The sequence below is a fragment of the Rhagoletis pomonella genome, unplaced genomic scaffold (assembly GCF_013731165.1).
Source record: "Rhagoletis pomonella isolate Grant_MI unplaced genomic scaffold, Rhpom_1.0 Rhpom_scaffold_00007, whole genome shotgun sequence".
In the NCBI taxonomy this organism is placed as follows: Eukaryota; Metazoa; Arthropoda; class Insecta; order Diptera; family Tephritidae; genus Rhagoletis; species Rhagoletis pomonella.
This window is the reverse complement of record NW_023458561.1, coordinates 62753086-62776338: the sequence shown is the minus strand read 5'-3', so window position 1 is coordinate 62776338 and position 23253 is coordinate 62753086. Positions and strand designations below refer to the sequence as shown.

The 23253-nt window shown below is 36.5% G+C and overlaps 2 protein-coding genes across 3 annotated transcripts; both read right to left on the bottom strand.

Moving 5' to 3' along the window:
* Positions 1-839: 839 nt before the first annotated feature.
* LOC118743297 (angiotensin-converting enzyme-like) lies at positions 840-14288 on the bottom strand. 2 transcript variants are annotated; one of them, XM_036475880.1, is made up of 10 exons: positions 14150-14288; positions 13559-13625; positions 12961-13491; positions 12724-12889; positions 8752-9115; positions 5688-6033; positions 5394-5614; positions 3417-3557; positions 3111-3283; positions 840-1063 (listed from the first exon to the last, which is right to left on the bottom strand). In XM_036475880.1, the coding sequence occupies exons 1-10, from the start codon at positions 14164-14166 to the stop codon at positions 1032-1034; spliced, it is 2058 nt and encodes a 685-aa protein (XP_036331773.1). In that variant the 5' UTR covers positions 14167-14288; the 3' UTR covers positions 840-1031. The 2 variants fall into 2 exon arrangements, with proteins under 2 accessions (XP_036331773.1, XP_036331774.1); XM_036475881.1 differs by having other exon boundaries at positions 14229-14247.
* A 1991-nt stretch (positions 14289-16279) lies between these two features.
* On the bottom strand, positions 16280-22218 carry LOC118743296 (angiotensin-converting enzyme-like). The gene is made up of 7 exons (XM_036475878.1): positions 22122-22218; positions 19853-20760; positions 19444-19789; positions 17388-17608; positions 17186-17326; positions 16889-17067; positions 16280-16509 (listed from the first exon to the last, which is right to left on the bottom strand). Exons 1-7 carry the CDS (start codon positions 22161-22163, stop codon positions 16457-16459), a joined length of 1890 nt encoding a protein of 629 aa, XP_036331771.1. The 5' UTR covers positions 22164-22218; the 3' UTR covers positions 16280-16456.
* Positions 22219-23253: the final 1035 nt, after the last annotated feature.

The following is a 23253-nucleotide window of genomic DNA, read 5'->3' as shown; positions in this document are numbered from 1 at the left end:
ATAATAGGTTTTACCATTATTTTTTGTGTGGGGAGTGGTGCAGTCTAATATACATACATACAAAATATGTATCTACTAAATGAAACCCTCATTTACATATATAAGTACTATGCATGCTAACTTTTACATATTTACGTTTGCTTTGTGAATGTTATGCCACATTTCCGCCGGTGGCGCTTTTCTGGGTAATCACGAGTTTTCTTATGCAAAAGCAGTGAGACGCGCCGGATGTTTCATGAGAATTTTGTTAGCCACTTACGGGGTAGACTGTTCATAGCATCTGAACGAGGTAAATGTGTACATATACATACATATATTTTTTTAACACTTTAGGGATGATGGAATGCAAAGTCCACTAGAATTTGGGATTAAGGTGGTAGAATTAACTAGTGCATATAGCACACCACTTCAAAGTGATATTGTTTGCCACTTATGTTTAATTATTTATTTTGAAAAATTTTCAATTACAACACTGTTCAATCTCTCACAAAACCCATATAAACCTAAGTTTACAACTTTGTGAAAACTAAAAAAAAGTGCATCAAATTTCCATCCTATTTGAAACTTTTTCTCAGAATTGTTAAACATTTTTGGGGGACAGATTTATAGCCCATTAAATTGCAGTCTGATAATGTCGCGCCCTAACCGCCAAAATAACGTAAGCGGCATTTTTTAATTTTTTATTATTTTTGATGCAGAAATATTCCTAGAGCATCTAGATGCATTTCAGCATCAAAAAGAAAATTTAGAAAAAAATTTCGCTTACGTTATTTTGGCGGTTAGGGCTCGATGTCACCGATAATATTTGCACAATGCCCCTTCAAATCATAAAATAACTCTTATGTACACATTTTGAATTATAATGGTCAATTTACAACTTTTTTACTAAGATGAAATTAGTTTCTCGTTTTGTATGATACTTTATAAAACTTTTGAAGCTTGTTCCATTTCGATTTCTAGTTATGTAATTTAAGTAATGTAATACGATAATAATTATGTAGTAAGATAAGATCTTCGTCTGCTTTATACAGTTATGATGGGCTGTAGTAATCCTTGCTGCATCCTGTTGAATAAAAAGAAAATATCAAAAAAATATATAAGAAAAGTTACAGTCTCTTGAAAAGTTCAAATTCGAGTTTTAGATCCTGAAACCAGTATGCAAGCAGTTTTTAAAAGGTTTCAAACACATACTTTTGTTGTTCTTGCCTGAAGGAATCCATTTCCATTATGGCAAAAAATGAAAAAAACGCATTTTTTTTTTGTAAGTTCATGGCATACTGCTTTTAGTTTAGGTAAATGAATTCAAAAATTTCCCTTTTGAATGACGGTTTTGAGGTCAAGGTATATTTTCAGTCAACTGGACCTTTAAAATTACCTTTAAACGTAAAATTTTAGATTTTGTAAATCTTTTTTGATCTGAAACAGCTAGTAATGAAATTAACAAAAAAAAAAATTAAAATGCGTTACGGTCCTTGTGACCATGAAGATGGATTATCTGACTCAAGAACAGTAAAATAATATGTTTAAATCTTAAAAACCTTTAATGCATACTGGTTGCAGGCAAAAAAAAAGAAAACATTTAAAACCTTCACTTTCAGAAGGTCCCTTTAAAGGTCAAGGTAATTTTTCTATCCGACGAATTCTTCCTGAATTCTCCATCTTAAAAGCCTTAATACACCGTTACATTTGATTCGCTATCTTTTCTTGTTCTTAAGATAGATATTTGAGTTTGTCCCAAAGTAGAACACAGTGCAACGTTGCAGCGAAATACCTATTCACGCGTTAAAAGGTAAGCCCAAAACGACCCACAGCTTTTTAAGATACAATAATATTTGGGGCGTTCCATACTAAAATAGCCGGGGTTCACACTTCATGTGTTTCATTCGTTTACAATTTTTAGGGTTGATGGACAAAAATAAATAATAAATAAATATGAAATTTGAGCTTGATTAATATATTTTTAAAAACTTTACAGCACAAAAATAAAAACAAATCGATTTAATAGTTTTCCACATATCTCGAGAACGGGGCGAGGAAAACATTTTTTTCTTGAAAAATTTTTCACATACAAATTAAAAAAAAAAAATTAATTTGTTAAAATATACCATCTCAAAAAAAAAATAAAAAAAAAATTACAATGGTAGCTCTGAGTACTGGGCAATATTTAAGTATAGTTTTATGGGGTGCACTCTACAATAATTTGAGTTTGGATTTTTTTTTACACACCGAAGTTGAGTAAAATGAGTACATCACAAATTTACAAAATTTTTTTCGAATTTTTTGTAGTATGCAGTTTTGTAGTATAGGTAAGTTTTAGTATAATGAAGTGCAAGTTTTAGCAATTGTGAAACTGGCGTTAGTTTTGTTTTAATTTTCTTTGAAAACGAGTTTGCGCATTTTCTTCCATAAGAAAAAATTGCAAACAGCCGTCAGCATAAAAAATATTAAAAATCATCGCAATTTTGCAGTAGCTTGAACCCTGAACTTTGTTATACTAAACTGCATACTCAAAGAAATTTCCGAAATTTGTGAATTTGTCATGTACTAATTTTACTCAACTTCGGTGTAAAAAAAATTCATAACTCAAATTATTAAATAATACTATACTTAAATATTGCGCAACACCCAGAGCTACCATTGAGACTTTTTTCAATTTTTTTTTGAGATCGCATATTTTCAAAAACAATTTTTTTTTTGTAAAAAAATTTTTATGCTAAACATTTTTTCTAGAAAAAAAAATTAAAAAAATATTTCTTTTCAAGTACAATTTTAATGTGTGTAAATGAAATTTTTTTTTAAATTTTTTCCTCGCCCCCTTTTCGAGATATTTGGAAACTATTACATCGATTTGTTTTTGTTTTTGGCTGTAAAGTTTTTAAAAATGTATTAATCAAGCTCAAATTTCATATTTATTTATTATTTATGTTTATCCATCCATCCTAAATGTTTGAAACAAATCAAACACATGAAGTGTGAACCCCGTCCATTTCGGTACGGAACGCTCTTTATAGAAATTAAAGTGAAAATTGTAGTCTCGAATATTTTTTGCCATCAACTTTATATTATGTAAATTTTTAAATATGTTTACATTAACAAAATTGTGTACTCACTGGTCTCCGACTCCCAACCCGGTTCCACATCATTCTTTTTATTTTGCTCTTTCAGCCAAGTATAGAGTGGAGCAAAATATTCCATTACACCTTTACCGCTTAGCTTACGCTCGCCTGTGGCGATTTCCATTAAATCCCGCCAGTGCTTGGTTGCGCCTGCTTCCATCATTTTCCTGTTGCATAGAACAAAAGTGAATATGTTTTTTTTTTTTTTTGAAAATCAGTAATTGTTCGCGTATGTACTTGGTTACATGTTTGCGTCACTCTACATACATATGTATGTATGTATTTTACGCATTTACTCACTTCATCAAATCGCCAGCATTCGTGCTGCCATAGAAATCACAGTTGTGCAATGGATACTCCGGGTCACCGGGCTTATACTGTTCGCTGGCTAAACAAAATGCCCGATAAAACTGAAAGCCCAATATTTCCGAAAGCAATTTCCTGTTAACGAAACGTGAAAAAGTGAAGATAAATACATATGTATACATATACATACATAAGTAGAGTTGAGATATGGGGCCTATGTGGATTTTTGCAAAAACTAAGCTACGTAAACTTCTAAATCGCTGTGCTGACGTTTGGTCGTTGATGGCCATTGGCCAATGGCAGCAGCCAAAAACTGGCCGTCAGTAAATAAATCTCTGTGTGTGTGTGTGCGTGTGTATGTGTGGACATGTATTTAAAGCGATGGCCGCGATGCGTGCCAACTGTTCTTGACACACGCGAAATGCACTTCAGAGTCTGTGCGTAAAAATTTATCTGTTTGCATTTGGCCAAGCGATTTTTGGCGCAACACGTCGCTGACGGTTTTACTTGGATGCGTTTCGCGCGCTGATGGGCGCTACTGTATTTGGATTTGTATCGTTTTCTTTTTGTAATAGTTTTTGCTTTTAATCTTCGGGCAGGATGAAGCTTTAGATCAAAAAATATTTAACTAGATTGCTCTCATCCGCTTCGCTGAGTGCATGGAATTTCTGCGTGTTTTATTTGGTACAATTTATTTCAATAAAACTAAGCATAACTTAGCCAAAAACATAAGAAATTTTCATGTTTTTGTGTGACTTCAAAATATTTTTAAACTAAAACCTTCTTAAACCAATTTCGTCGGACATCCATATTGTGGTGCACAATTCCGTTACCTAATTCCCTTAGTTCAAGTTGAATAGGATTTTTTAGGTAGGTGGCAACGCGCATTTCTATTAGTTACTAGCTAATACGCGCCGTGCTTCACTGCGCCGTGAAAGTATTTTTGTGTTGTTAATTCCCCCGAAACTCTTATGGCTTCATTCTTAAAAAATATAGTAGATTTAAAGAGCTTTATTTTTAAAGAAATTTTCGATTTATGAAGCATTCTTTGTTTTTTGTGAATATCGGTATTTTGGTAGGCAGTAAATTATCGGTTCTCTGCTGGAAATTTAATTTATAATCTTATAACTCGAGTCTACATATCGCGCACTTTCTTCAAAGGAGTACTAATTCAGCTTTAACCTCATCTTATTAATTCAACAAAATTCAATTTTTCAAACAGGTGGCAACCTGCTTCCCTAAAAAATGTGTTCGTTAGTAAATTTTCATAAACCTCTTTAGTTTAAAACCAGAAATGTGAAATTTTAATTCGTTTTCTCAATTTAAATAGATAAAATTTTTCTAAAAGGTGGCAACCCATCGCGAAAATATTTTTCTAAACTTCCATGCCCTCCATATCCAAACCATATTGCATTATTTAATTCAACTTATTAAGTAAATTAAATTAAAATTTTCCAACAGGAGGCAACGTACCACAAATTTTTTTCAGCAGTAAGCCTTCTTAAGCCTCTTTTTAACAGCCATATTGCAATGCTTAATTTCTCTCATTATAAATTACCTTAACTGCAACTTTCAAACAGGTGGCAACTCTAATTTTTTCTTTATTTTAAGTTAGACCGTCAAAGGGAATATGCTCTGGGGTTGTTTCCATTGTCCTTTCAGGTAGCCTGTAAGAGTTCTAAGACCCTCCCGGCTAAGTTATTTCCGAGCTCTTTCTTCAAGGAGTTATAAATTTCTTTAATTGCCTCATTCGCTTTGACTTCCGCCAGTGGACAGCAATCTGAGATTATTTTCAGCTCCTAAGTAGATAATTAAGTGACTCTGAGGATAACCTTCTGAGAATGCAGAGTAAACAGTACTCTAAATAGTGAGACAAGTTTAAAACTTATTCTCAAACCGGCATTCACATTTAAAAATGTATGTATATCCATACCGAATACGTACCCTACCCTGTGTTATTCAAATACTCACACTGTGCTTGGCTTCTCAGGGTTCAACCCATGATAGAATTTGAAATCCGGATCAAAAGTTTTCTCATTGCGTCGCATCGGTGGCACTACACCAGCATATTTATTCTGCAAACTCCAGTATGCGCAATTCAAGTCCTGTGCACTAATGTGACCATCCATAACATCAACCAGAAACTTGTCGTTAATGAAGTACTGCGGTATGGCTAAAATCGTGTGAATACCCTGAACAAAGGGGAAAGAAAATATGAAAAAAAAAATGTTACTCCTATAAAGATTTGTCTTGAGCTCCATTCACCATGCGGAATAGCCGATTCATCGATTGCTCCTCGTTTAGGCTGTGATTGAAGAGTATATGCAGCCGATTGAGATGTCGCGGCGTGCCCGAGGCTATAACAGCTGCCTCGCCTATAGCACTAGCAAAACCTGGACAAGGTTCACTGTCCACACCGAAAGGCAATTGTCCACGATAGAGATTGTATTGCAGTTCTGCCATATTTCCATGCATTTGCATAAGTTTCTTATAATCCAATTTGGGGCAATAGCGCAGAGCGGCATGGGGTGGAAAGTAAAATACCTCGGCGCGACAATCGGGCCCGAGTTCTTCATCGCCAATGCGACGTGAAAAGCGTTCGTAGAATGAACTGGGAAGAAAGAAGAGATATCAAAATGAAATTAGTTAGTCTAAAAGTTTGAGGCATAAAAAGTGTGAAGGTATTATTGAACCATCATAATAGACCTTTTTAGGGAAATAGTATTCCTTAGTTCTTAAAAGTTATTGGCGAATCGCAGATATGTGAGCACACAAACATTTAATATTACGATTAACTAGAGCAGATTCCGTTCATTTCATAATAAAACACAAAAACAATATAAAAAAAAATTTTTTCAAGACAAGCTTTTTTAGTGGTTAATAAAAAAATCGAACCCGCACCACTTAACGGCTAAATGATTTATGGAGTCATTTAAATCTATTTATGTAATATATGTAGGTCCGACCAAAGGTACATATTTTCCAAATATCTCGGCCTCTGCGCTACCTATCGGGTAAAATTTTTGTGAAGTTATTACTTTTCATGTAGGTAATATACATTTCAAATATGAACCATATCGCACAGGTGGAACCTAATGAAACCTGTAAAATTTATATTTTGAGAAAGAAAAATACATAATATTTATTTCTGTATGTTTTTTTAGCCCAACAATTTTTTAAACATATTTTTAGCAGAAAATGTGTAGAAATATATGATTTTAATGTGTTTACTGTATTATTTACCATGAAAGCACTCGGAAAATCCCGAAAAGTTAATCAACTTTTCTCAAAACCAAGGCTTAATGGGAACTTTTGGACTCCAGAATCGTGTTCAGCGTGGGAATGCAAAATACCTATATACATATGTATATCTAGATTTCTCGGTCAAACTATCTTGATTCCCTGATGAATTTGCCGATATCACTTATGTTAGATCCTGATATAAATGAGAGTTTTGTTTGTATGTATGTGTCTTCCGAGTACTTTATGCCTAACAGCCGCTAGACCTGTGCATTCCCTCAGGAAATTCTGTACACTTTCTTCGCTACCTTCTAGTTGACGCCTGTGGCAAGTTCCACTCTATGGGAGCCCCATTCTATCTCCATGTTTGCCTATGGGCCAGTGGCCCGTAATGGTTGCTACAACTCTAAATAGCTCTGCCTTGATCTATGATGCAGGTCTAGTGTCTTTGTCCTGTTATAAATAGTCAGACCAGAGTTTCCTGGCTATTTTGCATATCTGTATATCTGACCACGTTTTCCTTGCTAGTCAAAAAAAAAAGTTTCTCTTTGAACGACTCGGAGGGGGCATCCCAGTGCAATAGTCTCGGATTCCTCCAAGTAGGCTCCTGCCGGGAATCCAGACAAGTGCTCCTCCGAGTATTTCGCTTATAGTTGAGTGGAAAGTTCCCATAACTGCTAGTGCAAACTCATCAATGTACGCCACATTACTTTTACGTCCCTTTTTTAAGATCTTTCCGAATGACATTCAGCGCTATTAGCCAAAGAAATGGTGCGAGAATGCCTGCCAGTGGGGTGCCTCTACTCACATGGTGGGTCATGGACAAAGTCCGATCTAGCAGTCTAGTATCGATCGTATCCATCTCCAGCCACTGTCATCAACTCCTTGTTTAAGTAGGCAGTCTGCAATAGTGTTGACTTTGATATTTTTAAATGCGCCATCAATGTCAAGAATGGCCCACGAGACTCACCTCTTCGTTTAGAGCGGTTTCCGTGGATCTTTCCTTAGTGTACACATGTTGCGCGTTCGAGAGGGTCGCTTCCTCTAATAGCGATCTTATATAGATGACTAGGAGTTTTTTCGTTGTATTAAGTAAACATGAGGAAATGCTTAAAACTCTGAAACCTTTTGCTGTTTCGTTTTTTCTGCTTGGTTTAGGAATGAATGTAACTTAAAATGATGGTGGCTTTAAATATAGAGCTTAATTGAAGTATTAGTTCTGTTTTCTTCCACTGTAGCGTTGCCGAAATTATGTCATCCGTCCCTGCGGATTTGTAGAGGGGAAAGCTGCTTATAGCATATATGAGTCCAACAATCTACTGTTTGTGAGCTCAAACTAGTTGAACCAGAAGCGATTGTATCTGAAGTGCTGCCCGGGAAGTGTGTTTTTCCTAGTGTCTCCAAGGAATCTTCGGCTGAGTTTATCCACACAACATTATTTATTTATTTAGTTGGAATAAATTTTGAACATACATTTTCTGAGCCTTCCAGAGTCCTTGGAACTTTCTATGGCCGAACAGTAGGATTGTCGGGATTTTGCCGAAGCTTTCCTTAGTTCTATTGCTACGACCTTATGGTACTTTTACAAGGCCCTTATAGCTTTCATTAAAGAGTTTTCCAAACTTGTCTTTCAGACTTCTGAGTTCTCCATTCCAACACAGCGGCGTTTTATTACGAGCTATACTTTTTGGAGTTGAGCTCTCAAAAGCTTTTGTCATAGCTTCCTCTAAATTATTTATTATATTGCCCAGATGCTCGACTAAAGTAATCGTTTGACCTAATTTACTGACTTGTTAATACTATAGGAAATCATCTAAAAGCGTAAATGACTCGAAACCACGTAAACCTCATAAACTTACTTAATTTTGCATGGGAAACCGATTTTTACGGTCACGAAGCATTTGCGAGTTTAAATGAATACCCATAGTATATTATTATACCTATCTCAATGATATAAGCATATCTTAACGGGTTCGTATTGCATATAGTATTTAAGCTCGACATTTGCTATTGCGGAAACTAATGTAAAATGTTACTTTTACCAGAGTCCATAGCTACAGCCTTCAATTCTAATTTTAACACTACTTACTCTGACATGTGATTCAGTCCGATTGACTCAAAGAACTCTGCCGCCTTCTTAATGATCTTCAATGATGTCACAAGTATCTCCTCCAGACGTTGCTGCACCGTTGGCAATTGATTCTTGGGAAATGGTGTGCGGAACACTGTACGCGGTGACCAAGCTTGCCGTACAATTTGTTCCAATACATGCGCCGGTATGGCACCATCATCAGCATTTAATTTCTCACCATAGGTGTTGCGCACACATTTGAGTAGATAGGCGTGCAATTCCTGGTACAGTGGCATTATTTCCCAAACGACATCCTCGAGCTCACGTTGGAAATTATCCGTATCGTAATACAGATACCAGGTACGTGATGGGGTTATGTGGCCTGTGTGAAGTGCAAACGTACATACAATCTACATATGTAAGTATTTAAGTGGCAAGCAAGATAAGTTGGACATAGAAGTGTAAATGTGAAAAAGGTAAAGATAAGCATTTAAAATAGGTATGTACATATGTATGTATGCTGTGCTGTGCATGTGCAGTGAACATACCACATCGCTGATGGCATTGGTGTTCGTTCGTAAGTGTCCTATTCAATTGTGATTAGTTGAATGGCATCTTGTTCTCATTGATTTCTTGTCAATCGCATGGCCACTGCCTGCCTCATTACCACTTCGCTTGCTCGTAACCGTTCCGTTGCAGCACATTATTAACGTCCGTTCTAGTTGTTATTCGAACCTTCGGGTTATGCGTCCACCGGCCAATTTAGTTAATATATTTATGTGCGTAGACACACACACACACACATACACACATTCTTGCACGTTTGCACCGAAATCACATCCCAGCAGGGAAAGCTACTAGTTGTGACCTAGATTGCCAACAGTATGCGTTTCAGTCCAACTAGTTCTAGGATTTTCCGTTGTTAGTGATTGGTATTTTTAACATGGCGGTGTTCTACGAGATGACGAGTAAATATGTCATTTTGCTCGCGGCGCTTCAACAGTCGCAATGGCCGAGAGAGCAGATCACTGACGTGCCATTCCTGAGGTCCGAATTTCAAGTTCTCGGGCAGGGAATTTTTTTAATGTGTAGGTTTTTATTTCTGATTTTTAAATTTGATTTTTTAAAAAGGATTTTTTTTTTAAGTTCATTTAATTTGTATGGCACAAGTATTTGTTTACATATATATATGCACATATTTTTTCTCAAAAGAAATTCGATTTTAAAATTTGCAATTTATTTTTATTTATTTAGTTTTTGACTTTGACAATTCAAAGGCAGATGTCGCTAAACGCAAAAGCTGTTCAAAATTTTGGAACGGTTAGGTCATCGCTTTAGCTTATACCACGTCACGAACTGGTATCTTTACTGACTGGGTTGGCTTTTCACTGCAGGGATACTTCCACTGAGGCAAAGTGTGAATGAGCGAGTGCTTGGTTGTTTATGTGTGTGTGTGTGCTTTAATTACCCAGTTGTATGTGCCATTTTAAATGCAATTTACGACATCTATTCGCAATTTCATGCCCGACACATTGAAGGCATAGTATTCGTTCGATCGACTGACTTGCCATTAACTGTACGGCCGGTTGACTGTTGGCTGCTGGCTGCTTTGCCAAAGTAATCGCAAAACCGGGGAAGTGGATGCAATGAGTATATAACTATGTGGGTTTTATGTTACCTCCCTTTTCAATCAATATCCATCAGTTTGTATGCTTGTGCCGGTGCTCAAATGATTTGCTGAGTGTGTGCTTTTGTGGTGCGCTTTGTCCGCAAATTAGGTTGGTAGTTCTACTGGCTGACAATACCTACTCTTACTCGCGATTGCATGGGAGTAAATATGTTTTGTTGTTAACCGAAACAGTGATGACTTGCGTAAATTTTACTTATGTAATGCGTCCTTATTTGTTTTTTTTTGTGCACTTCGTACCACGACTACTTTTGCGGTGATTCTAATTGCTAATAGCAGCTTGGGTTACTAGCGCTGCAAGCACTAAATAGTCAATAGTCCATTTTAAGGTTGAAACAGTGAAATCATCTTAGGTTTCATAACAAAAATTTTTTCTTAGGTTTAAGCCAGGGACCGGAATAATAAAGTTTTAAATATCAACTGAACCAACATACTCCGTGTTACTCGGACTACCTTCAGCGGCACTGATTTTTATTTCTTAAGTTTTTTACAATTACTATTAATAACATTGTACAAACGCTAAAATAACACACAAAAACGCCGATGAACGTAAACTTAATTTCGGATTACGGGTGTGTATAAAATTTTTCAAGATCAGATAATTTTCCCAAGACATTTTGATTTTAAGTTCGCGTTGCCAATGTAAAAAATCATACTTTAACATGTAACATGTCACTCATAGATACGCCATGCACAAAACTTTTGGAAAAAAAAAATTTCACAGTGAAACATTTTTGACAAGCTAATTTTTTTAAATTTACAAACCGAATCGTATTTGTATGTGAAGTTATGAAAAATGTTTTCACTTCACGTTGTCACAGAACAGGAATTGGCCCCCAGATCTAGAAAAACTAAATAATCAAAGTTCAGTTTACGGGTTTTTGGCGTTTTTTGTGTCATTTCAAAACTGGAGATTTTCGCTATAGATTGATTATTTTATGAGTTCTTTTTCTTTAAAAATATTCGTTATTATTTTTAAATTTATAATATCTATTATCGAAGAAAATAAACTAATTTTTTAGGGTATTTTTTCCTGCCATGCAAAAGTAAGGGTAAAGAAATAGTAATGGTAATCGGAATAGTAATGGTATTGGCAATGGTAATGACAATGTTAGTGGTAATGGTAATGATACTGGCAATGATAATGACAATGGTAATGGTAAAGGTATAGTTAATGGTAGTGGTATCAGTAATGACAATGCCAATAGTAATGGCAATAGTAAAGTTAATGATAATGGCAATGTCATAGGTAATGCTCATGGTAATGGTAACTGCAATTGTAAAATGGCAGTCGTCGTTTTTGTGTTTGCTTTTGTATTTAACTAACTAACTGGTATTCGTGTTCGATATACCATACCTATTCGACGTCTTACAGGACAATTCTTGCAGCTGTCTTTCTCCTCACCACAGTCAAGATAAAAGTCTTTCGTAAGACAGTTAATTATCTTAAAGGCTTATTGCTGTCTTTCGAAAGATTAATTGGAAGATCTGCTAACGAGGAGGTCTCAGCGTTATGCTGTTAGCCTTTTAAGTTTTTTTAATTAAATTAAATTTAAAAAACATAAATATTTCTCTTTTTTAAAACAATCAACAGTAAAGAATAAAAAAATAAAATAAATAAATAAATAATGAAAATATAGCAAAAATAAGAATATAAATGTTTTTAGAAATTAAATGAAATTTCAATGATTTCTTCTTAATTAAAAATAAAGAAATTTAATTAAAAAAGGAAAAAAAACTTCCGCCGCCCGAGACTCAAACTCGTGATCTTTCGAACGGCACGCCTACGCTCTGCTCACTCGGCGATTGCGATCGTTGAAGCGACGCGGACTAAATGACATACAAGTGCTTTCTCTCAAAAAATAGCTTTTCACCGCGAGTGGTAAACAAGGGAGCTTTTTTTCTAACACTTTTGTGCTAGAATGACAAAAGTCTTTCGAGCTATCTTGTCATCTATCTTTCATTTGTCTTACGAAAGACTATTTACTGTCTTAGCCAGAAGTGGCCTGTTATTCGTTATCGTGTCTTTTATCTTCCTTTTCATCCGTGTTCATGTTTATTTGTAGTCAGCGTCTCATTTGTCCTATTTTTCGTAATCGCTTGCGTCCTCGTACTCGACTCGGTCGTCTTTTAGTCTTGGTTTTCGTATTCGTATCATACGTCGTGTTTGAATTTGTTTTCGTCTTCGTTATCGCCGTCATTTTCTTATTCGTCTTCACCTTCGTCTTTGTCTTCGTCTTCTTATCCGCCTTCGTCGTCATGATCGTTTTCATATTCAATTGATGGTTAGAGTTAAAGCTTACCATTATATGACGCTGCCAGTCGAAGTAGTCGCACATAGGAAATGAATGCAGATTTGGCACGATCGCGATCGGCCAATACTGAGCGCCATTGCCTCCAGAAGTACTCCAAGTCTGCCAAACTCTTGGTACGCACTGCATGATTCAGTATCGTCGGCACCATGGCAACCTAACAAAGCGCATGCAAAAAATATTAAATTTCTTTTCTATCCTCTAATTTTCAGCACTCCTCCCGCTCACCGTTTGCTGACAATCACCCAACGAGCAAACCATGCGCGTGGTGACAAATGTTTGCATTGTATGCAATAGATCCTTGGCCTCCTCATAGTCCTCGTCTGTTAGACCATAGAGTTGCAATTTAGCGAGCCGTCTCACACGTCTTCGCAATATTGGATCGCTCAGCTGCATTACCGGTATTGTGCTGAGATTCATCGCCAGCGAATAGACCAAGTGACGATAGTCATTTTCGATTTCTTGCTTTATTGGCGCTTGATTGATGGCATTGTAACCACGTCCCTTGGTGGTGAGGCTGAAGAAACTGTTGCGACGCCGCGTCCAAATGCTCTGCATGCGTGCCGAAGCCTTTTCCAAGTATTGCTTGGCGTGCGCCTCATAGGTGGCGGCATGCGGATATTTCACCTTGGCGGTGGTATTGGTAGTAGTGGGTGTCGCGGCGGAAGCTGTAGCTGCCGCAAGCGCTGTAGTTGGCGTGAAGAGTAGTGAAACGAAGAGCAGGAGAAGGGGTAAAAGCGCGAAAGCGACATTTGGCAGCTGAAAAATTAGTTTTTGAAAATTGAGTTGATGGTGAGTAAGATTTATTTTGTAGCAATTTACTTACCAATGCAGGCCACCGCGTGTTTGAGCGAATATTGGTCATTTTGCAGGCATTCAGAAAGCAAGAATGGCTGAACAAAAGGAAAGAAGACCAAAAGCAGTGTAGGAAAAAAATTCATGGCTTATCGGAATAACATTGTTATGCACAGAATAAAAAGTGAAGTGTGGTCGATGTAATAAAAACAAACAAAAACTAAATAAAAACCAAAAAAGCTTGATACGCGCCCGCTCAATGCAAGCTTGAATAAAAACTGCGATAAGACAGAAAACGAAAAGAAAAAAGCACGCCGCGAACGCTGATTAGAATGCTGTGTGTGAATAAAAAAAAAAATGGAATAAACCAAAACATTGCAAAATGTTACAAACATAAATTTATGAAAGAATCGTTATCTCATATTTGCTTAACGCTTTTCGCTCGATCGTGGTGTGAATTTGAAATTTTAGCTTTTATTATGAAAAAATTATGAATCAAAGAGTTTCACTAACTAAACAGTAGTATATTTTATTGTTGCATAGTAAGATAAGCCAGAGATTTTCTACTGCAACACTTTCACACAGAACTTCTTGGTTACTAGAATTTTGTTGTTTAACTTACACAAAATACTTTTTCATTCAAGAAAATACGATTTTTGTCCAAATTTCACTATTTCAGGGGCTTTAAAATTAAAAATTACTTTGTTTTATCTCAAAGTACTTAAACTTTTCTGCTGCTAATGTACGATGCTGCTATGCCAAAGCCGCGAAGGAGACTGCAAGTTTTTCATAAAATGCCTTTAAGAGTAGTTGCGCTTATCTGCTGCTCAAAATATACTTTTAAATCAGTTGAGGTATACAACATACATACATATGTGTGTATAATGTGTGCATATAGGGAATAATTGAGAGCATACTGCCCTCTCATACGTCGCGCTCGACGGTTGACCAGACACCAGATTGTATAGAAGCCAACAACAACACATATGCTGTGCCTTTTCTAATCGGTTGCCGGTTAATAGGCAAATGGTACATACGCCAAAGCACCCTAGCAACATGATGCTAATACAAAAAAACCATCTAAAACCAATGGAAGACTCTTGAAAAACGATTTCAAAGCTAATAGGCAGTTGCAAAAAATGGTGCTGGAAAACCTAGGAACCAATAACAGTGGTGGGTTCCGGGACATGACATCTCCATCGAGAATCTGGAATATGATACCCTTCAAAGTGCTTCATTTCAACAATAGCCCAAAGGCATAAACAGACGGCAGCGTTGATCCGGATCAACTCGGGAATTAACTGCAGTTGATCGCGATTAAGTCCGAGCTGATCCGGATCAACGCTGCCGTCTGTTTAAGCTTTAAGGTTGGGGTGACTTAAGCGTTAGCACAGTAGATCTAGTTAAGTCGCAGCACTTTATTTCCTAATCATAACAATAATAATAATGTTTGAGGCATTATTGCTGAAATGCATCCCAGTTCTGACCAATTTTTTCGTCAAGCTGACCAATTCCTCTGGATGTCAGTAAGAATCAGTATTTACGTCAGTACTGCTCAATGTTTATTCATAGGAGCACCAAAGTATTTTTCCCGAAAAGAATCCACGAAAATATCATCTGAACGAGACCTGAACATGAAAATATATCACGAAGAGTTCCGCAAATTCAAAAAATAAAAGGCAAAGTCCATACCGAAATATAAAACATGACGGCATACATGAGTAGGTATTTGGCTCTTTTAAATATTTAAAACAATAATTTTCGCTTTTTTCTTTCAACAGAAATTACGTGGATTAGAAGCGATATAAGTACATATATCACATACGGTGGCGAAAATATAAATAGGGATACGAGTTTTTAGAAAGTTTTAGTTATTTTTCTTTGTTTAAAAATGATAATTGTTTTATGAAAATATAGTCTACTATCTATAAAAAAATATGTAGAACATTTAACATTTAGAACATTCGACGAATTTTAACAAGTGTTGGATACAATTTTAAATTTTTAATCTGATTTTTTAGAATTTCTTTCAGTTTGCAATTTTGTAGCCCATTAAATTATAATATAAATAAGTTCAAGTTTTTCATTTTTTGTTCACGTATTTTCTTCCATGCAAACTATGGTCGAGAATTCTTTTATGAGCACACGTTCCACAAAAAAATTGCCAAAAATCAGCGGTAAGTCCTAGCTACCTAAAATTTGAACTGAAAGGGCCTTAAAACTGCATACTCAGAATGTTTCATAGAAACCTAATTAAAATGTTGAAAATTTTTATGAAACTCTTTCGAATTTCGCAAGTTTTGAAATTTTGACTTATGTGGTTACTGTTAGATAACGAGCTATACTTGCATAAAAAAATAACAAACATTAAATAAACAAAATATATATATATATAAATATTCACTTTACTGCGCCTGTCAAATTTCGCCATTTTCTGTGAATGCCTCAAACATATTTCAATTTACTTTTGCTTTGCTTTTATTCACAAATAACTTTTTTAATTCGACAATGAAAACGTGGCACCACTTGAAATAAACTGCAATAAACAGTATCAAAAGATTGCTTTTTATGCGATATGTTAAACAGAAATTTCATCAACGCTTGCGCAAATGAATGTGACTCTCGTTGACATTACGTTTCTATGAATCTGCGAGTATTCAACAACTGCATCCGTTTTGAGCGGAAATAAAAAAAACACATTAATATGTGCATACATATGTAGTATCTGTATATTTATTTATGCTACTACTTATATACGTGCAAATAAGTGCACCCATATGTCTATAGTTAAGAAAGCGTGGGTGTACGATGATGCTGTTGACGAGTAGCTGCGGCGTTAGTTTTGTCACTGCTTGAGATTCTGTACAGATTACAGTTTGAAACGTGCTGACATGTGCCACGCATTTACGCCTTTCACTTTTGTTTTTGTTCAATAAGCCACGTTGGTGGCATTGGGTAGCGGCGCTGTGCCACGCTTACATTCTGCAAGTGAAAAGAAAATGCATACATATAAACATTAGGGTGGTCTTTAAATGCAGGAAGCAAATTTTTAAATCAGATTTCCTAAGCCTCAACCCCTACGTCGATGCTACTATAGTCGAAGATATCACATATAAATTTTGGTTAAGGCGTGGCGCGCAGAGGTCAAAATTCAGATACCCCTTTTGAAGGACCAACATTTATATGTGATATCTGTGACCGATTGAAGGAGTGAGTCTGAAAAAAAAAATCGCTAATTGGATTTTAAGGACCACCCTAACAAACATAAATGCGAATATTTAGGTGAAAGACAGTTGTGGCTTGTGACAGCAATGTATGAAAGAGCGTGAGAATACGTTTGGCTAATGACACGTGCACTTACTGTCGATTGGCATCCAGCCGACCCGCAGATTCTTGCTCACATTATCATCGCTGATCCATGTGTTCAGGGGCTCGAAGTACTCCAGGAATGCTGTGGCAGTCATATTTGTCAAATGAATTACGGTTAATGGTTTGATGACCTCACGCCAGGGCTTGGAGGAGCCGGCGCTCATCATGTCGCTGCAGAAGAAAAAAATAGAAGATCAGTTTAGAGACATTTCTGTTAGTCTAAAGTCAAAATAATTTATTTGCGCTGATGATAAATAGATTTTAATTAAATTCCTTAGCAGCTACTTACTACAGAAATTTCCCTGCATGTTTGCTTCCGTAAAAGTCGCAATTATCCAATGGCTTGTAGGCATTACGACGCTCATACTCGCCAATGTTCAAGCAGATGACGCGATAAATTTGATAGCCCAAAAATTCATCAAACAATTTTCTGTAAAGAATATTACCACACACTTATATATTTAGCATCAGTTTTCTATCACTTTGCTTACTTTGTGCTCCGAAACTGATCAACAATGCCTTCGTAGAACTTATAAGGCATATCATATACGCCAGCTTTGGTTTCTACTGGCGGTTCAACACCCATATATTTCTGCATTAGATTCCAATAGTGGCAATTATAATGTTCAGGTTGCACTCTGCCATCAATCATGTCAACCCAAAGTTTTTCGTGAACAAAGTAAGTAGGTAGTGTAAGCAGTGTATGAGCGGCCTGAAAACAGAGATCAAATAATAAAAGCAATGAGGATCTAAAAATGTTCATGATTGGAAACAAAAAACAGAATATTTCATTTGGTAATGGCGCCATATCGCTCAAAACTAAAATATATGTATGGGGTAATGTTTTATGACGAAACTTGATTGTTAAATATACAACTTTGGAAGTTGCGAATGCCACCGCCTACCACCTCATATAATCGCTTTTTCACATATTTAATTGGGCCTCACCAATCAAAAAAAAAAGCTAGGCTTAGTTAGGTTGAAGTGGCTGCTAAGCTGAGATGAAAGCCAACACACCTTGGCTGAGCGAAAATCCTCTGTGTTACCAATTGGATCCAGAGCCCCGGCTCTTATGAAGCGAAGCTTCTTTGTGTTCGGTTGGGTGTAAATGTAAACAAAGATCTAACGAAAAAGCGACACAATCGTTGGGATCGAAGGAAGAAGGGAGAAAATGGCTGGGGTAGCTGGACACGATTAAGATTAGGGTTAAGGGCCGTTTTCACCAACTCTGGTTATCAATAAATCCCAATTAAACATCATTACCGACGTTACTGACACAATGTTACATATATGCATGGAGTCTGTAATGTAGGTAAAACGGCCCTAAGAACAAGAATAATAGATTAAAGTTAGTATTAAGATTAATATTAAGAGAAAAATAAAGATTAACATACATATTAAGATTAGGACAAAAATAAAGATTAGGATTTAGATTAATATTACTATCAATATTAAGATTAAGATTTAGATTAAGATAAAGATTTATATTAAGATTATGAACACTAAGATTACGATTTAGAAGATTAAGATTAAGATTGAGTCTAAGATTAAGTTTACTAAGATTAAGATTAAGATTAAAAAAAGCATTGGGATTAATATTAAGAAGACTAAGATTAAGATTAAGATTAAGATTGAGATTGAGATTGAAATTGAGATTGAGATTACTAAGATTAAGAATAAAATTAAGATCTAGATTAAGATTAAGGATAAGATTAAGATTAAGCATGAGATTGAGATTATGATTAAGTTTCATTAATATGCAGAAAACACTAACTCAAATTGGTGAGCTATATGCGTGATACGAAAGAGTTTCAATTTAGTCGCTAGTGGGATCCACAAACAACTATATTTTTAACCAGTTCTTGGTGTCTATGAACCTCAGCAAATTTCGTATTCTGAACTTTGCAGTTGCGCTTAGATCACCTAAAGATACCATACCTAGGAACTCCTTGCTCTCTTTCCTGCAGAGTGCCCTATTGAAACAGGGTCTCCTTCGTCATATCAGCTCCTGTCGAAGTCATTGCGGCGTACCTCGGGGCGTTAGGCATGTCTGCCTATAAAAATATATCTTGTTAGAAACCCAACGGTCATTATCATTTCGCCGTAATTGGGACTGACAATTTCTCCTGACGGCCTAAAGGCAGGTATCAATATCTTCTGTTTTTTTTTTTCGAAGTACTGCCTTAGGGCAATCATAGTGATAGAGCTGCACTGAAATGGTCTGGTTGACGGATACGCAAAATTCCTCCCTGTAAATACCACCTCCAACTTTATTTTCTAATTCCGCGCCATCTTTGCAGGCATCTTCAGATCCCGGAGCTGCTTGGATCCAAAAATTCTCTGCTTGATATGATATAATCTTTATCATTAGAGAGCCTTGACGTACAGTTGTTGGTGCATGGAAAAAACAGTGTGCCAAAATCGAGATGCTTTCCAGCGCCTAAGCTCCTGTAGTCTTAGGGATACACTTCTTTACTTAGCCTAATTCATCTTATTTACCCCTAACTGAACTTGCTTCTTACTTAACAAACGCTTGTCGCTACTCACCATTCGGTACAGGCGATTCAAGTTCAAAATGTCATCGTACTCATAATTCTTCAACAGTCCCAAACGTTGCTGTAGGTGTTTTGGATTAGACACAGACAAAATTACAGCCTCGCCCAAAGCGGCGCCAAAGCCGGGACATGCTTCCTGGTTCAGACCAACGCGGAAATTATTTTTCTCAATCGCATACTGCACCGCGGCGATGTCGGCGTGTGTTTGCAAAAGCTTCTTGTAGTAGACTTTGGGGCAGTAGTGCAACTCCACTTCGCCGAAATCGAAAATGCGCGACTTGCAGTCAGGACCCCCAGTGCCGGCGTCCATTTGAATGAAGTGCTCGCGAATAAAGTCGCTGAGGTGAAGAGAAATGTGTACATAAAAAATAGTTTCAATGAATGAAATAACTAAGGCTTACTCCGTCAGATTCCTGAAGCCCAGCGAACTAAAGAACTGCACACTAATATTGACCAAATCGAACGGCTGCAGGCCCTCGCCATCTAATTCGGTCTGTAGGTTGGGCAGTTTGCGTTGGGGAAAGGGATTCTGCAGCACAGTCTCCTTCTTCCACGCCTGATAGGTAACCTGCTCCAAGAGATGGTGTGGTATGAGCCCAGTGGGTGGTATCACATCGTCGCCGTACTTGTGCCGCAACACATTGCGCAGATGTGCATGCATTTCGCGATAGAAAGGCCGCAGCGCATCCATTAGTTGCTCCAGTTCATAGATCATATGTGGATCTTCGTACTGATCATACCAGTGAGCTGATGGTTGCACATCTGGCGTACTCATATTTTGATAGTAAGCGATATAGTAGTGCAGCGCCTCCTTAACTTCAGAGGGCATGTTGTTGCGCCACTCCTTCCAGTAGAATTTAATTTCATCCAGATCGTCGCTATTCGTAAAGATCGACTTGATTTGATGCACAAAAGCCATATTGCATTGGGTGGGTTCCTTCATGTTGCACACCCACTTCTTGCGCGACATGTTCTTTAGCGTGTGTGTGGCCCGCTTAAACTTATAATTGATTGGTGGATATTTGGCGCCGCGCAAAATCACTTCAAATTGTCGCTTCAGTAGTGGGTCTACGAAATTCTGCCAGTCGAATTTTTGCATGGTCTCATAGAAGGGCCTTAACTTTTCACGCATCAAAATTTCGGGACTGAGTGTGTCGTCGGCGAATTGACGATATGCTGTAGCGCTGGCCCAATAGACATCGTTGACTTGCGAAAGTAGATGTTGGGCAGCCTCTTCGTTGAGTGAGAATTGCTCATTTGGGTGTGTGTAGTTTTGTTGAGAGTGTGCGGTGCAGATGAATGTTGTTATCTGCAACAGTTGATAAATTAAAAGGAGAAGAATGGTTATTTTAAAGCGTTTGAAAAATGAGTTGATGATATTTATTTTAATAGTTAAAGCAGGAAAAAATGTAGATGAGACCAATATTAGGTGCAGTGTATGGCAAACTTGTGCTGGATCAATTTTTAATAACAGAAACATATCGGGCCCTAACCGCCAAAATAACGTAAGCGACATTTTTTTCAAAATTTTCTTTTTGATGCATCAAAAAGAAAATTTTGAAAAAAAAGTCGCTTACGTTATTTTGGCGGTTAGGGCTCGATATAACAAATGAAAGTGTACACTTTGTCCTAATGTGTATAATCTTCACAGTTATTTTCATAAAAAAAATTTTTTGCATTTATTATTTATGATAATATACTTCATTATTAATAGAAACCATATAAATCCAAATATCCAAATTTCACACTTTATATAAATTTAAAAAAATTAAAAAAAAATTTCACTTTTATTCAGAATTTCTTAAAAATTTTCGAGCATGCAATTTTGTAGCCCCTTCAATTCTAGTGCAAGTTTTAAGCGGCTAAAAAATCCCGTTGATTTTTAACAATTTTTTTGTTGCCGAAATCAAATGCGGGAGACCGTTAACAAAAAAATTTCAAAAAATCAACGCCAGATTTTTGACGATATTGCAAAATACTTCGAAAGTATGTTTAGATCGAAAAAGCGGGAAACGTAACCGTATAAATGAGCGACAAACTGGTAAACCGTAGCAATGGGCTGAGCCCTTTACGAAGACTCGAAAAGAAGACGAGCCAATAGCTAGGCACTGGCTTCAAACATAGAGGCCCTGGGCGCAGGGAGAGTTGACACTGACCAATTAGGGTCCATTCTGGATTCTCTACCTTCAAGTAATGCGAAAGTGGTACCAAGTTACAACAATTTTTAGGGTACGAACAAGGATTGTCTTAGTGGCATCGCCCCACTCACGTAGGAGCGAAAGTTGCTACAAATATGGTGCGAAGGCATTTTAAGCCCTCGCCTCTCAAAAAAAAAAAAATCCTTTCTTAGGTTTTTGTCTATCTGTATATTTTTACGCCCGTCGTAATTGAATTCACAGCGGAGCGCAAAGCATCCAAAAATTATGGAGAAATATTCTCCTACGGTACTTCTGATATGAAATTCCGAACTATGAACCAGTCCATTTGTTCAATTAGAAAAAATTAAAGCTATAAACACTTTTTTTTAAATATATACGGGTTTAGACTCTTTTTCAATGCATTTTTTAAGATTTTATTTGTCTTGTTGTTTTGTTAAATTTATCACTAGAATCAACTTTAAACTCATTAGGCAACTATGTATGTACATATGTTTATACTTGAAATACTAACCAGCAGCGTTGAGAGCTGCCAGCTCCACTTAAGCAACGCCATATTTTTTCAAACATAAATTTTTAAGAGCACCTTTCACGAAGAACGCTGAAATGAAACTAAAATATTTTTAATTTATCAACCAATTGTCTGGCATAATTTTTTAAAGAAATTTGCACATACATACATACATATGCAAGTATATACATTCCTTTGTACAAAGCATTAACTTTTGTGTTGTATGTAAATAGAAGAACGATTTGAGGTGACCACAATACTGATAACCCGATGCCAAGAACGCTGTGTATGTATATATTTATAAATAGGTACATGCCTCTACATATATCTGTGTGCTTAAGTATGTTTTAGTGTTTTAATACCATGAAATATGAAACAGACAAAGAAATAAACAAAACCTTTTTTTTGCAATAAATTGGCTTTGTATTGTGTATGTATGTAAAAAATAATTAATTATTTAATTAATTGCTAACTAGCACCAAGCAAATTGCAAGTATCCCAGCAGCAATCTAGGCTCATTATCCTGGAGAAGACGTCTCAGTCATTGTGAATAAGGTAAAGGTAGCTTTGAGTATCAAGTCTTTCGATCCGTTCAAAATAAATAGCGGGACTGGATGCTGAACAGATGACTGTGTAGAAAAGTCTTGAAAGGAGTTGAGGGTTATATTCACTCTTAGGTTAGGGAAACTAGATAACAATCAGGCAGAATATTTTAGATAGATTTGTTTTATTCTTTATTCCAAAAACACTTGAAATACTAATCGACCTTCATACGAGTACAATGTAAAGTATACTATTCACACATTAGAACGAGCACAAAATGCACAAGTACCCTCAGAGGTAAGGTTCCACAAAGAGGTTGGTACTAACAATAGAATTTAAGGAATATACCCTGCTTTACTGCAGACAAAGGCAATATGGAGGAAGTCCCTACAAAATGTAAGAAGCAGAAGAGAGTAATAAACAAGGTTATAGACACAGGAGCAAGTGGAAGGAGAACTAGGTAAAAATGTGAGTTGGCCAACCAGAACGTACCCGTGGATAATCCTTCCTTCCGCCCGCGGTCTTAGAGAGGCTACGATGTTGAAACCAATTAATTTCTGACACGCATCAGTTTAGCCTTTGCTGAAGAGAC